This window comes from Argopecten irradians, chromosome 15, assembly GCF_041381155.1.
Source record: "Argopecten irradians isolate NY chromosome 15, Ai_NY, whole genome shotgun sequence".
NCBI classification, from domain to species: Eukaryota; Metazoa; Mollusca; class Bivalvia; order Pectinida; family Pectinidae; genus Argopecten; species Argopecten irradians.
The window spans coordinates 26,913,979-26,929,944 of NC_091148.1; the positions used below are offsets into that span (position 1 = coordinate 26,913,979).

At 36.8% G+C, this 15,966-nt stretch overlaps 1 protein-coding gene across 4 annotated transcripts in view; it reads right to left on the bottom strand.

The window, feature by feature from the left end:
* The window catches only part of LOC138309056 (uncharacterized), a 224,345-nt gene that overhangs the window by 74,156 nt on the left and 134,223 nt on the right, over nt 1-15,966 (bottom strand). For all 4 annotated transcript variants that reach the window (XM_069250180.1, XM_069250182.1, XM_069250181.1 and 1 more), the window contains 16 exons: nt 15,134-15,228; nt 14,236-14,365; nt 12,893-13,056; nt 11,834-11,921; nt 11,428-11,631; nt 10,419-10,748; nt 10,075-10,221; nt 9,189-9,614; nt 7,730-7,849; nt 6,872-7,195; nt 6,171-6,263; nt 4,592-4,939; nt 4,073-4,183; nt 2,564-2,686; nt 728-1,078; nt 6-116 (listed from right to left, as the gene is read on the bottom strand). In XM_069250180.1, coding sequence (XP_069106281.1) covers nt 6-116; nt 728-1,078; nt 2,564-2,686; nt 4,073-4,183; nt 4,592-4,939; nt 6,171-6,263; nt 6,872-7,195; nt 7,730-7,849; nt 9,189-9,614; nt 10,075-10,221; nt 10,419-10,748; nt 11,428-11,631; nt 11,834-11,921; nt 12,893-13,056; nt 14,236-14,365; nt 15,134-15,228 — 3,165 coding nt within the window. The remainder of the gene's footprint in view (nt 1-5; nt 117-727; nt 1,079-2,563; nt 2,687-4,072; nt 4,184-4,591; nt 4,940-6,170; nt 6,264-6,871; nt 7,196-7,729; nt 7,850-9,188; nt 9,615-10,074; nt 10,222-10,418; nt 10,749-11,427; nt 11,632-11,833; nt 11,922-12,892; nt 13,057-14,235; nt 14,366-15,133; nt 15,229-15,966) is intronic.

The following is a 15,966-nucleotide window of genomic DNA, read 5'->3' on the forward strand; positions in this document are numbered from 1 at the left end:
CTTACTGCAGTTCAATTCATCTTCCCCACCAGGACAATGCTGAGTGATATCACATACATGGTCAGCAGGAATACACAATAAGGTGTTTGGACAGCTAAATTCGTCTATAGCACATCCTAATATAACATAAATCATCACATTAGCAACGATCTTCGTTGTCAGACATTGCTATAGTATTGATTTGAGTCCATCAATTTCTTTAAAGCTAGATATTAAACATACGAAAAGACATTTTGTTAATATTGTTACATTGTATGTAATAGTATAGGAATTACAGTATAGGATTCAATGCGGGCCCTCAGAACACTTACCACGCTCTACAAACTGAGCTACCTGGTGCCCAGTGAACGATCTTATTCAGAGCTAGTACACCCATGCCTCCTCTTTTCTGTTTTGGTCCCAAAGACGCATTTGTTTTAGGTATAGGATACTCCCTCCCCCCGTCCGTAAAGCATACTCTTAATGATAGAAAGATGATCCAGGTCACGGCACCAAATGTAGTCGGAGCGAAAACATGCAAGGCCCTAACAAAGGTTTGAAACAATGACCCACCAATTGAACAATCTGGTCACTGGCGGTCGACCAGATCCAAGTTCAAGTTATTTTTTTACATAAACAAGCGCAGTTACAATACAACTCCACATGACAAGTGTGTATTGCCTAAGATTAATTTATAGGTATGAGGGGATACAATGTAAAAGGAATAAAATAAGAATGTGTTTCTCACCAACTTGCTCGCATGACTTTCCATCTATCACATTGATATCGTCAAAACACATTCTAAAATACGAAGGGTAGAAATAATTTCCCGCTTCAAACACCAAGCTATAGTTTCCTGCAGGAATGTCTAGAGACACTCTGTTCCATTCGGACGAGGTTTCAGGATAGCCACAGTCTCCGATCCTATTAGTGTGGCCATCCGCATACTTCAGGCTGACAGACAAAGGTATATCTGCATTTTCATAACCTTGTACGTAAAACGTCAGACAGCTGGGTTGGGTGATCATAACCTCATGGCTTTCCATATATTGTAGTGAAAACCCACGATAATCCAAGTAGGACATCTGCAGGCCGTGACCTGGAAGTATAAGGAACAACAATCTCACCTCGATGTTCGTAGGATGTAAATATTATACACGCAAATGCATATTACAGAGTTATCTGCTTTTGAAGGTATTATTTAGCTATTGATCTTATCTTTGCATGTCAAAGTTACCTTTATTTCTCGGACAAAAAAGACGTTATACTCACAAAAAATGGCGTAAACTCAATACCTTATGAAGAGCACATAAGACCACGAAATAAAACACAAATGTAGAAGTTGATCACGAAAGCAACGAGAATCTCACACGTTTATTGTCTAGACATATTAAACGCTTGTAACACAATGGATACAAAAACAAGTTATCGAAGGGAGAGTTTGCAGTTTTTGGTTGTCTGAGCAGTAACACATACACCTGAATTCATTTCAACATAGGAAATATATTATTCCTTGAAAATTGACTCCAGAAGTAAGCCCAGACTAGGGTGAAAAGATATTAATGAAATTGACTTCAGAAGTAAGCCTAGACTAGGGTGAAATGATATTAATGAAATTGACTTCAGAAGTAAGCCTAGACTAGGGTGAAAAGATATTCATGAAATATACTGGAGTGAATGGAAGAATCGCCATAGAAAATAATAAATTAATAGTGTAAAACTTTTTAATTACCAATGCAGGTAAGTATTAAATATGATTGTATGGTATCTTTAATATAGATTTTAATGTATTGAAAGTGAGTTAACCATCAAGAAAAGCAAAATTTTAACATTTAACCACAACAATCTATCTGAGTATGAATAAACTTATCGTTATATCCGCCCTTATGTGTGCGACAACAGATAACACAGGTATATTGGACCTATCAAAATTTTAACATTTAACCACAACAATCTATTCTGAGTATGAAATAAGTGTCATCGTTATATCCGCCTTATGTGTGCGACAACAGATAACACAGGTATATTTGGACCTATCAAAATTTTAACATTTAACCACAACAATCTATCTGTATGAATAAACTTTATCTATTGTTCTATCCCTTATGTGTGCGACAACAGATAACACAGGTTATATTGGACCTATCAAAATTTTTAACATTATTACAACAACAACATATCTCGCTTGAGTATGATAATTTGTCTTCATCGTTTGTTGAGAGCCGTGCCCTTATGTGTGCGACAACAGATAACACAGGTATATTGGACCTATCAAAATTTTTAACATTTAACCACAACAATCTATCTGAGTATGAATAAACTTGTTCTATCGTTATATCCGCCCTTATGTGTGCGACAACAGATAACACAGGTATATTGGACCTATCATGTACACCAAAACAACCGCACGGTATGGCTCTTAAGGTGGTGGTCATTCTGAACTCTTCGAAGGAAGTCAATGTACATGGCTGGATTGGCATTGTTTTTGCCTTCAGTTTCACAATGAAATGGTCCAGGGGTAGATATGACGACAATGTTAGTAATCCCTGGACTACCGAGGATGTAATTAACTTAGTTCATTTACCTGTGCCATCCCGAAAGGTATGGTCACATTCACTCGTCCTGAAAATCTCACTGTTGTATGTCATGTACTGACATATATCTCGGTCTTCAAAGGAACAATCAAATCTTTCAGGCGGTGGGGAATCTGGTAAGATAAAAAACTGGTAAGATAAGATATCTTAAGCAGCGAGGAATCTGGTAAGATAGGAAAAAAATCTCTTAGGCAGTGAGCAATCTTGTAAGACCAGAAAAAATATCTAAGGCGGTGGGGAATCTGGTAGTATAAGAAAACAAGAGGCCCATGGGCCTTAGCGGTCACCTGAGTTCGGATACAGAATGAAGCAAAGACATATAAACACTATATATTGGCCCATCAGGCCCTTGAAATCAGTGTGTGATTTTATAACTTTGACTTTTCAATCTATGAAGAGTATCTGGTTCAATCAAATCTGTGAATTCAGAAGAGGTTTTTTTTTTTTTTTAATTTTAGTCATTTTGACCCATTTTTGGCCCCGCCCATCTGCCCCTGGGGGTCGGCCAGGACCAATATGAATAATATGCTAAAATGCTATCGCAGGGTAATAAATCTAACCAAGTTTGACTCCTTTCCTATGAAAATTAGGCAAATATTGCTCATAAATGTATTTTTCCAATATAAACTATAATAGATTTGACCCCCTACTCGGGGGGAAAATCCGAGATACCAGCTAAGGCCATGAAATAAACAATTTTTGTAATAGGCCTTAAGAACGACCTTTTAATCTATGAAGAATATTTGGTTTTATCAAATCTGTGAATTCAGAAATAGACTAACAAAATTTGACACATTTCCTATGAAAATTGAGCAAATAATGCTTATAAAATGTGTTTTTCCTATATTAACTATAATAAACTTGACCCCTCCCCAAAGGAAAACGTGAGAACCCAGGGTCATATAATTCACAATTTTTGTATAGGACCTTAAGACCTTTCAATCTATGAATAATATGAATCTATTTTGATTCTACCATTTCTGGAATTTCAGAAGAAGATTTTTGAAGTTTTAGCCTATTTGTCCCCTTTTGGCCCGACCGCTTTAGGCCCATGCATAGCTGGGACCATATAATTCACATTTCTGGTTGACATTTGGCTATGAAAGGTTTCTGCAAAATTTCAATAAATTTGGTTCAGTAGTTTTGGAGAAGAAATCGAAAAAGTAAATTCTTTTAAATTGCCACACGACGGACGGCGGACAAAAGGCGATTATAATAGGTCACTTGAGACTTCGTTTTAGGCAGCGGGGATCTGGTAAGATAAGAAAAACCTCTTAGCCATCTGGAAACATTAAAAACATTAAATCTCAATTGATAACAGTCTGATTGGTCGAGTTGTTTTGCAACCAGGGCTATACAATCAGTAATAAACACAATACACAATTATTGAAGGCAACTCCTATCCTATAAATCTAAGGCTTTTTTCCAGTAGTCATCATAAATTGCCTTCTAAGCCTTACAAAGATCTCGTGTACAAAGATATGTAGAAAGCTACGTACTACAGTCAGCCTCGTCCTCACCACTAGGACAGTGCTCTACGTCATCACAAACGTGGTCCATGTCGATACACATGTTGTCACGGAGACACGAGAAAAGGGAGTCACCACAATCTGAAACAGAAGGTCTTTTTCAAATTCCATGGAAATCTGCCTATAAGAGGTATCTGTCCTTGTGGGTAGGTATTAATTGTGAAGTCATGTGTGCTCGAGCCTAACGTCATACAGAAAACAGGTAAATTGCGCCACAAAATAATGACGACGAAATGGATACCTACCAGAAAGATAGGTAACTATGTAATATTCAAAGATGTAATACTCTTCCTTTATCCCTTTAAAGCATGTGCACCAGCATGTACACGGATACAAATATCAACGAAACTGTTAGTTTTGAAAATTGACCCAAAGGCAAAACACAATAAATGTCATAAACTTCTTAAACAAAAATGGTTATTGAATAAGAAGCAAACAAGTTGTTTGAAGAATTACATTGCAGCAGGAACTAATTACCAATCAACTTACCAATCGGATCACAACTTCCATCAGTGACGATGAAATCGTCGAATGAATATTCCATAATAGTGTCGGAAACAACCTGTATCTGAAAACGGAAGTTAGGGAAATTAACTTGAAATTGGTCCTTCACCCAGGAATCTGAATGATATGTAATGTTTTTCACCATCATGGACATTGGTTCATCATACATGAGGTTAAAGATGTTAATCACGATGTAGCTTGTGTTGCCCATAACAGATATTTTCATACGGTACATAAACTCCACACAGGCAGGGCTTCCGGTGACAACTGGGGGGGACAGCAGCGAACGGTACTGGTACTCACTGTAACCAGTATGGATAGCAATGTAGTATCCTGGAATATCATAAACAATTTATATTATAGGCAAACATCTTGATAAAAAACGTTCAGGGCACAAAGAGAAAATGGTCACTATATCCAAGTGGTAGTTATTCATAGCGATATAGAAAGGGGTCGTATCAAGTAGGTGGTCTTTATACAACAGATGTCGCTGTGATAAATTTTACTGTATATTACGATACTGTGATTACTTCAAAGTCAAATTACAGTTGTGGATTAAATCCCGTCTCTTGGTGGCCGTGGAGTCAGAACCTTCCTATTATGATAGGATGCCATAAGCAACATAACGTGGGACCGATCATACTCAAAACAACGCCATTTTCATGATGAATTTCTAATCGTATGGTTTGGCGTTTATAGATTCCAAATCTGTACCACAATGTCATTGAATCTTTAAGCATAAAATGTATTTCCATCGAGAAAGCATTACACTTTTTTTCATTTTTTATAATGTTTTCTAATTAATTGAGTTAAGATTTCCCTTAAACTTCGTAACATTAATGAAAGTTTGACTATGAATGCCTACCTTTTTGGCCAAGAGGTGAGAAGATATTTAAATTATGTATTAACAATAACATCTGTATAACGGGTACAAAAGAAAATTGATAATTCTAGAGAATTACGCCGCAAGTACACGTTTTTGTAAAGCTGGAAATGGTTGTAATTGGTGGCATAGCTTGATGGGTCTCATTGAAATGGAACTTATATATAAGATGAATGGCAGCGGCCTTATACATTAAATTTCAAAATATTTCATTACACCCCTGACGGAAAATAAACGATACTTACCATTTGAACAATAATTGATGTTAAATCATGAATATAACATTCTAATTAACACAAAAAGATACTACAAAAGAATTTATTTTGCTTTTGGTGCATGCACAATCAGTACTTCATAATATATAAGACGTCGTAGTGTCACATATTTTTTTCGAGACGCAATTAAATATTTTATATTGAAGTAAAATTAGAATCTCAAACTTTTCAATGGTGATAATGGTGTAAAGTAAGTAACTTTTGTAACTAAAGAAAAAAACGACTTTGTCTGCTTCTGTTTTTTATTGAGAAAAATACAATTTGTCTTTAAATGGTAGCGTACATTTCCAGTATTGGCGATGTAGATATATATTGTAGAGGTATATGTGCTATGAATTGGCTCTTTAAAATAACATTAAACAATTATCTAATTATCTAAGTCCTCTTAAATATTATATGGTCTTACCCGGCTGACGGGAGTACTTTTTCAGCTCCCATCCTGAATCCTTAGAAAAGCCGCATGTACTACCATCATCAAATGTACAATTAGCAGAGACCTCTAAAATAATGAATAGCACAAATTTATTAGCAATTATAATCTTGGATAACCAGTTATCAGGTTGGTATTGAATAAATTGATTTGAAATTAATTTCTAGGTCAAAGATGGGTATAGGATTGTTTTTGTTATTCCTTTTCTAGGACAAGGATTAAGAGGACAGAGAACTCCTGGAATTAGTGCCTGGCAACATGCCCCTATAGGGTTGTGAATTTGCAAGTATAACGTGTGTTCGAGTGACCAACACGACGTGGGTAAAGTACAATTTACCGTCGATCAGTTTACATTTCAGTGTTTATGACGTCACAAAAGTCACGTCAAAGTATGTCGTCACAATCATCGGAAGGTGGGACAATTGACGGTAAATCGTACTTTTTCACGCCATATTTTGGTACATTGTAACTCTAGCACCCGTAATAGATGCGACGAATTTACTTCTGTTGTGTTTTTAGGGCTCCTCAGTGATTAAAGATTCTCATACAATACATCTAGATGAGAACATGCTAGCCTATGACATTTATAATTTAATTCTAATTAGTTGGATGTATCATACAAATCATATCTTCAGTACAAATTGATTCAATATATTATCAAATATTATATTCCATACCCGGACATTGTGATTCCGACCAACTGATACCCTTGATGCCAACATCAGCAGATGGATTATGTCCCTTCTGTGTCTGCAGCTCCAGTCTCCGCAGTGTCTGGTTGTCACTGGCGATATCAGCACAGTAGAACTGCCAGTTGTCTACATGGAAAATGTTCCTGATGTTGTCTTCGTGTGAGCCGAAACTGACACTAATCCAGGCCGGATCATCGCTGCGGAACCTGTACATGAACTGGAGAGACTGACCAGAACTGTTGGAGGTAAGGTACACAGTAGCGTTGTCTTCTGGCCAGCCGTTGGTGGCATCAGCAAACAGAATCAATTCTGGGTACAAGAGGAAGAAACTTAAGTTATTATCACTTTAAGCTAATTACCTACAGTGGACCTAAAGAGGACCTAAAAGGAACATGACCTCAATGTAGCCACTCTTTAATGGAACGTCATATAATATGTAAAGCTACTTAAATATAATCAAATTTGCCTTTTTTGTAATACTTCTATATAGGTAAGTCATCAATTCTGTATAATTATTCCTGTGGTATATAATATACAAATTATTTTAAAATAATCGCCTAGATTTGTCTTCAATTATCCATCATCATAAACAAATTATGGATGTATAACACGTTACCATATACAGTGTAGTTGTTCCACGAGGGGGTGAGGAACACGCGACCTCCCCTGTATGGTAATTGGCAGGTAGAAATGTCCGCACAACTGTTAATTTCTAACGCTAATGAATTATAAAGATTACGTATAGTACTTATTTTTCCCGTTGTATTCTCGGGTATATAATTTCGTAAAAACAAACTTTAATAAGGCAACCTATACATTAATGCCACACCAAAATTGACTTACCGTCGTCAGAAAAGCCAACGAACTGCCAACGGTAATCCGTTTGAAGAGGACAGACGTCAGAGTCAAGGTATTGTATACCACACGTGTAGGGTTTCTCCCAGTCACAAGTGTCAAGGCTCTCTGAAATATGTTGATCAGCACACAGTTTATACAACACATTGATTCAGTGCAACAATTCATGAATTGACTAATAATTGATTTCTGATGGTTAATAGTATTTGTTATAATGCTGTGATATGTTTACGATTGTTTATAAACTTTGTTAATTAATTTACTAGAACGATTAAATAAGACTTTGTTTATATGTGTAATCCTCAGTAAATTAATTAAGAGGCCATGTGATCGTGTTCTGTTCCCCTGGTAATTACAATGACAAAGATAAAATACTACATTTCAAAAATGTAGAAGAATGTAAAAAAAAAGCTTTTATTAACAATTTTCTTAACTCATGCCATTCATCATACCTATGGAGGCAAATTATTTCAAGACCTAGCTTTTAGATACCTTTGTTCCTTTCATTCAATGATACTATTATGATGATTCAAATGATTTATTTCTCCCGATAGGATTCACCCATCCCTGCATTCAAGGGTCAGAGTCACAAATTATACAAAGTCAATTCCCCTCGATTCTAATGAATTCTGAAAGGGTTGTATTTGACCTCTAGTTCCATCTAACCGGTTGCTTTCCTCATGTATCAGCGGAATAAAAGACAAGATTTTTCCAATTACCCTAATGACATTTCTGACGAGTTTTGGTGCAAATTTATCAAGTACTTTTTGAATAGTAGCAATTATGATAATTTCCTCTGTTTCTGCTACTATCCCCTGCGTATCCTGTCAACAATGGGGTCAGAATCGCCATTGATACACAATCTAAACCCCTTCATCTTCGGATGTTTCTGACCAAATTTGACTACAGCCAACAAGGTATTTGATGGCTCTTAGCAATCTAAAGACATCCCCTCTATTTCCCCAATTAACCACGCTTCTGGGGCCAAAGTCAATATCCTAGGCCATCAGTTTTTAGTAGTGAAATAAAACTATTTCCCTTCAACCCCGGTAGGTTTTTTATGACTATAAGCAATGTTAATGAATATGCTCTATTTCCTCTGTTGGGGAGGAGAGTTCAGAGGGGAGTTACCATAATGCCCGATGATGACAATTTTTTATGCGTACTTTATGACTAGTAGCGTATTGCTTTATGACTAGTAGCGTATTGCTTGTAGACGGACGTCGAAAGCCACGGTATCGCATATTAGTTCACCTTCGACATTCGGACCAGCTGAGCTAAAAAATCAAATAGTTTATTTTCCATATAACTAACCAAACAAATCATGAATGTATCAATAAAATCTTCAGATATTTGTAAATTGACAGAAAGACAAATTTTACTTTTTATCAATTTGTGAACACATATTCTAAACTGATTATTACACACGTCAATGAAATATACTAACTCTGACAACTTTCTGCCGCCATATAAACGTCGTCTAAATATACATAGGCATCCATATCTTGATCATTGTCCACCCCTACATGCATAAACACGACGCTTCCATTTTGTCCATGAACGTCAGTAAGATCTACACAGTACCCTCTCCAAGTACTGGTCTCATCCGACCCTTCCAACACCAGTAATGGGACTACAGACGAATTGGTTGGGTCCATGTTATACATCATGAGGTCGTCCATCATTGTCTGATTCTCAGCCATTATACCCCAAGGTTTGAAGCCCACAATCAGACGGGAGTGACCTCCCTTGATCAGCCGGAATTCAACACTTGAGACAAAGGAAGTGTCTATTGGAGACGTAAGAAGCCAGGCGGCGTGACCATCATAATCATTCCCAGTTTTATCGAATTGTTGACTCCTGTACACCCCACCTAATCACAGAAATAAATTTTGATTAACATTATCCTATATAAGTTGTTTTATATGTATTTATTTCCTATATAAAATCAAATATACGTATCTGTCGTCATCGTTAGAGAAGTTCTCTCTATCCGAGAGGTATATTGCGTCTAGTAATGAACAACATCAATCACAATTTATAGTAAACTTCAATTGCGACAAGATCAATTAAGCCATTTTTTGTTTTAGAGAATTCTGATTTTGGTGGAACTCTATGTCGTCTTGATAACAGCAAAGGCCATACATCATGTGCTAGGTTCAGGAGTTTCAGGGTACTCGGATCGAAAAAATGGTCAGCAATTGCCCAACTCTTTGACACAAATGGTGATATGTCGAGACACCTTAATCACTACGACACCGCATCAGGAATAACATTATTAATGGTTTCCGTGAACCGGAAGTCTATTGTAAAGTTTAATTACTGATGATTACCTGTAGGAGACATTGTAGTGTGGTCCAGTGGGAAAGATGTCTCTCTCGATAAATCAACCTTTCCCCAGGCCATGGAAGGCATCTGATGATCATAAACTGACAGGTAATGGCAGTCTCCAGGCTCGTTGAAGGTACAACTGCCAGCCACTGTGAAACAAAGTAGGTCATGCAAAACTAATAAAACATACACAAAGCTATATATGTGGATATGGTTAGCAGAATTTCCTTTTTTTCCATATTTGTTTCCTTACTTTTAAGTTCAATCTTGATTTTTGTTCTAAAGTAGAGAAAACGAGTTTTATAAACTTAAGCATGGAGAAGTTTATATAGTAAAGAACTAGTACCTGGACAACTGCCTGGTTGAACCCCAACATTCTTGACGGCTATATGACTATTGGTGTCAGATCCCTGGGTAGCTGTCAGCACCACAGTAGCTGTCACATCAGCCGGCAGATCCATGCACTTGTGTAGCCATCGGTTCTCCAGGCTTGTAACTATATGCTGCGACTGCGAGCCGTTGGTCATGACCGATAAAACACTATCACCAGCGGTATGAACCAAGAATTCCAGTCGACTAGTACTTCCGGTTACGAAGGCTGGGGACATCAGCGTGGCCGAATGGCCAGCCGCAGCGTCACTACCGCTTACGTCATAGTACACCATGTATGATCCATCTGTTGTAGTGGAAAGTTACAAATCATGGCATCATTTGGTACATTACAATATATCATCAGTACATTGGACGCTTTAACATGCTCCACCGCCGACAGATCATAAACGATACTCATTGTTTTAACAATAATTGGTGGTTAATCATGTATATAAATGTCTAAAACAAATAATAATAAAAGATAACTTATTTTACTATTGGTGCATAAGCAATCAGCCATATTAGACATAGCGTAACAAAATTGTATTGGGAAACAATTATTTATTGTTAATTTTTTTATCTTGAAGTAGAATTAGATGCTCAAACTTTCCAATGGTGGTTATGGTGTAAAGTAAGTAACCTTTGTAACTGAAGAAAAATACTAATTTGTTTGTTTATGTTTTGAGAGAGAATAAACAGCACGCGGTGGAGCATCTTACAATGGATGTTTTTTCCGAATGAGTATGTTCGGTAGCTCAACAACATTTTGTCACAGTTTTTTCAAAATGTTTCTTAAAATATATGTGCAAAAATAAAGAGCATTTTACATTAAAATATCAATATAATTAGGATTACTGCAAACTTCAATTTGTATGTATAACTATCTTCCAAGAAAGATAGATAAAACTGATATCTAAAACTTTATGTAGATCAACATAGTAAATATGTTCGATGGATAACAATTGTATCTTAACATTACGTACATTCGTTGGATGGCAGCTGGACGTCTGGTCTCACACTGCCAAGTGCCTGACTATGTAGCCAGTCCAGGGTTCCTGAGCTGACTTGGGATGTATACCCACACATGTCATTAGAGGTTCCGTCCCCAAACCTACACGGGGCCAATGTATCCGGGGGCCAGGTAGGGGGGTCCACAGGGAGCAGGGAACACGTTGATTCCTCGCTTGCTAATAAAGCAAAAACGCATGTGGCTATTACTAGTGATGTACTTTTTATTGTAAGTGGTATCAACCTAAAACTTTAAAAATTCTGTTCAAACTAAAAAGAAGATATATTATTATGCCCCATTAAAGAAAAATACTGCAGGCCTGACATCGGTACATGGAGACAATTATTAGCATATCCTTTTTAGCCTATACATTTACTTACAACAAGCCCCATCTACTATGTATACTTCGTCTAATGCAACATCTCCATTGACAATGTACGGCCGTGGGTTCATCACTTCAAAATAAACCTAGAAAACATAGAAAAAATATAAATTACTTTTTACAAGTGTATCTCATCTCAAATTTAACCTTTATAGCATTCATCTAAAATCCTAGAATATATCATAAACTATAAAAAGAAGCCCAAGGGCCTTAACGGTCATCTGAGCAACAGTTGTACAGAAAATTAATTGGTGTCATAGTGGCCACATTCGATTTGGGATTAACCTGAAATATAACAATTAATTTCAGGCAAGTTTCAGTCAATCGCACGGGCAGAACTTCAGAAGAAGTTAAGAATGTATTTTCAAGATGGCGGCTGTGGCAGCCATCTAGGATTTTGGATCAACTAAAAAAATAACAACACTTCGTCGGGACAATGTCAGGATAATTTCTGTTTGAACTTGAAAAAAAGTTTGAAATGCGCATGGCGAACAACGACGGACGAAACATGATGACTATAGGTCATCTTAACCTTTCGGGTCATATGACCTAAACAGAGACCATTCAAATATGAAAAGATCATTACACCATTTTTTTTTCAATCGTAATCACACATCAGAATTTTTTGGCATGATAAAATAACTGGTTATATCAGTTAAAAACTGTTCAGTACGTTATACACAAGCAGGCCGCACCAGGCATAAATCAGGAAACTGTGAGGTTACAAACAATTAGATAATTTTAATTGGCTGATTGAAATCTGAAATAGAACTGTCGTTGAGTGGATGACTATTATCTCCGCTGCACAAATTTAGTAATAACTCCATTGAAAGGGGACAGTACAGGATATAGTTTACTCATTTCCCCTTAATATCATTTTTATTTATACCAATCTTATCAACATATCTCTTGTAGTTTAAATGTCCAGATTTTTCTCAGGTTCCTCAAGTACTTCCAACAGTGTCATCAAACTGGATCGATGTAAAATAAGTATATCGTTTAAAGATAAAACCTTATTAAAGTTCTAGGAGTATTGTCTCTCCAGAGGGAAGTTTACCTGGAAGTTTGAGGTGTGGTTAAGGGTGACCTGCCGGAAGTGCCATGTCGGACCTTGGTCACCGGTCAATGTTAAGATATCCCGACCAAACGAATCAAACACGAGGAATTTCCCAACATCTCCACCGTACATATAGTAATAGAAGGACAGACAGACGGCTGATCCTGAAATATTCGAAAAACGATAAATTTCACCAGAAATTCATTTATAGCCATTTGTTTTAACGTTTCATGTGATACATACATAATTAAGTGTGGATTTTGTGTGTGAATTTGATGAAGATAACTTACTCTTGTGATCTACTTCCTTTTGACAATCTTACTTCTTTGATCTATTTCCTGCTGACAATCTTACCCCTTTTATCTATTTCCTGTTGACGATCTTACCCCTGTGATCTGCTTCCTGTTGACAATCTCATCCCTGTGATCTATTTCCTGTTCTTTATCTTACCCCTGTGATCTATTTCCTGTTGACAATCTTACACCTGTTATCTACTTCCTGTTGACAATCTTACCCCTGTGATCTACTTCCTGTTGACAATCTCTCCCCTGTGACATATTTCCTGTTGACAATCTTACACCTGTTATCTTTTACCTGTTTACAAGCTTACACTTGTTATCTACTTCCTGTTGACAATCTCTCTCTGTGACCTATTTTCTGTTGACATCTCTCCCTGTGACCTATTTCCTGTTGACAATCTTACACCTGTTATCTTTTACATGTTGACAAGCTTACACCTGTTATCTTCTTCCTGTTGACAAGCTTACCCCTGTGATCTACTTCCTGTTGACAATCGTATCCCTGTGATCTATTTCCTGTTGACAATCTTAACCCTGTTATCTACATTTTGTTGACAATCTTACCCATGTGGTCTACTTCCTGTTGACAATCTTACCCCTGTTATCTACTTCCTGTTGACAATCTTACCCCTGTGATCTACTTCCTGATGACAATCTTACCCCTGTGATCTACTTCCTGTTGACAATCTCTCCCCTGTGATCTACTTCCTGTTGACAATCTCTCCCCTTTGATCTATTTCCTGTTGACAATCTTACCCCTGTGATCTACTTCCTGTTGACAATCTTACCCCTGTGATCTACTTCCTGTTGACAATCTCTCCCCTTTGATCTATTTCCTGTTGACAATCTTACCCATGTTATCTACTTTATGTTGACAATCTTACCCCTGTGATCTATTTCTTGTTGAAAATCTTACTCCTGTTACCAACTGCCTGTTGACAACCTTACCCCTATAATCTACTTCCTGTTGACAATCTTACCCCTATGATCTACTTTCTGTTGACAATCTTACCCCTATAATCTACTTCCTATTGACAATTTTACCCCCTGTGATCACGGGTGTCTGTAATACAGCAGGCTGGTTGTAGAGATTCCTGTCCGAGTTGTACAGCATGTATCTGTTGCCTCCGATGGCGAAATGCGGTCCGGTGTTTACGTCAGTGTGGTCGGTAGCCTACAGAGGTCGAACAACAATGCAATAATGAATATTCACTGGTCACACGGTAAACCTAGGTAATTTAGTTATTTGATTAAAACAAACTTTGTAAGAAATGTTATTTAAATTTAACATAAGCCTTTTGATCAATGACATTCATATATGGTTGATTGGTTCAATGCAAGACTTTCTATATTTGATACAACTTATATTTCAAATTTACAGTGGGATTTAGTAGATATATAATATATTTCTGTTCGGGCACTACTAGATTTACGCTCAATTTCGCGCCACTAGTGCATGCTTCCCCCAGGCACTATTGCAATCCAGTATTTTGTCATGTGGTGTACTAACAGTATGTTTCAGTGGTATACTGTCATTCAAGGTACTAACTTTACTCCTGCATTACTCTGAAAAACGGAGGGGCTAACTCGTGCTTTTAATCTCTTCATTGTATAGTGCTTACTGACACCAAATATCCTTGAAATATCCCCAGTATGTTTGGAGTAGTCGGTCGTTGTGTCTACCGACAGACAATCGGAATCTAGTATAATAAAACACGGTCATAACAAACCTTTGGGGACCACCAAATTCACTTCGTTATAAGCACAGTTCGTTATACATATATTCTAAATATCTTATAGGAACCTTGAGAGTATGAAAGGGACATCGCTATAACCATGAATTTGTTGTAAATGTGATCGTTATAAACGTGTTATACATCTAGTATATTTTTTATTTTTTATCCAAAGGAATTAATGAACTTGAACTTGATGAAATACTTACTGAAACAGGATACCAGTGGTCAGATCCTGTGACTGTCATTGGGCATTGGTCTCCCATCTCATAAGTACACTTCAGGACGGGATCAGATCGCCCATCTGTTTACACGAGAAAGAGGATCCCATAAGTTACAAAGGGAGACAATTTCAGGAGGAGGACGTTTTTAAAACCAGGAACGATGAATTGCAAAGGGAGATAATTTCAGGAGGAGGACGTTTTTTAACCAAGAACGATGAATTGCAAAGGGAGACAATTTCAGGAGGAGGACGTTTTGTAACCAGGAACGATGAATTGCAAAGGGAGATCATTTCAGGAGGAGGACGTTTTTAAAACCAGGAACGATAAATTGCAAAGGGAGATCATTTCAGAAGGAGGACGTTTTTAACCAAGAACGGTACATTGCAAAGGGAAATGATTTCAGGGAAGTTTGTATAACTAAAGTAAATAAGTTACCAATTACGGAAGATAATTTTAGGAGGAAAATGTTTAATTATTTATGATACAAACGTTACCAAGGGGGGATCATTTTATGAGTATACATGCGTAAATAAGAAACGTAATTGACAAAGAAACAAAGGGTTTATGAATGATGTATACCTGCATTTTAAGGTGTTTTTTATATGCATCTCAAGTAAATTGCTTTGAATGAATGATTTTAATTTTGAAAATCTCAAAAAGTTAAAAAAGCAAGCTATTGAGCGTCTAATCTTACATATACATCAACATGTTCCCTTCGTACAATATGAGTTATTCTTTTTCTATCAAATGGATATGTTGGTATATATTTTTTATTGTCAAAGGAAGCAATGGAACCTGTTCGTGATTTGCTAGATTAT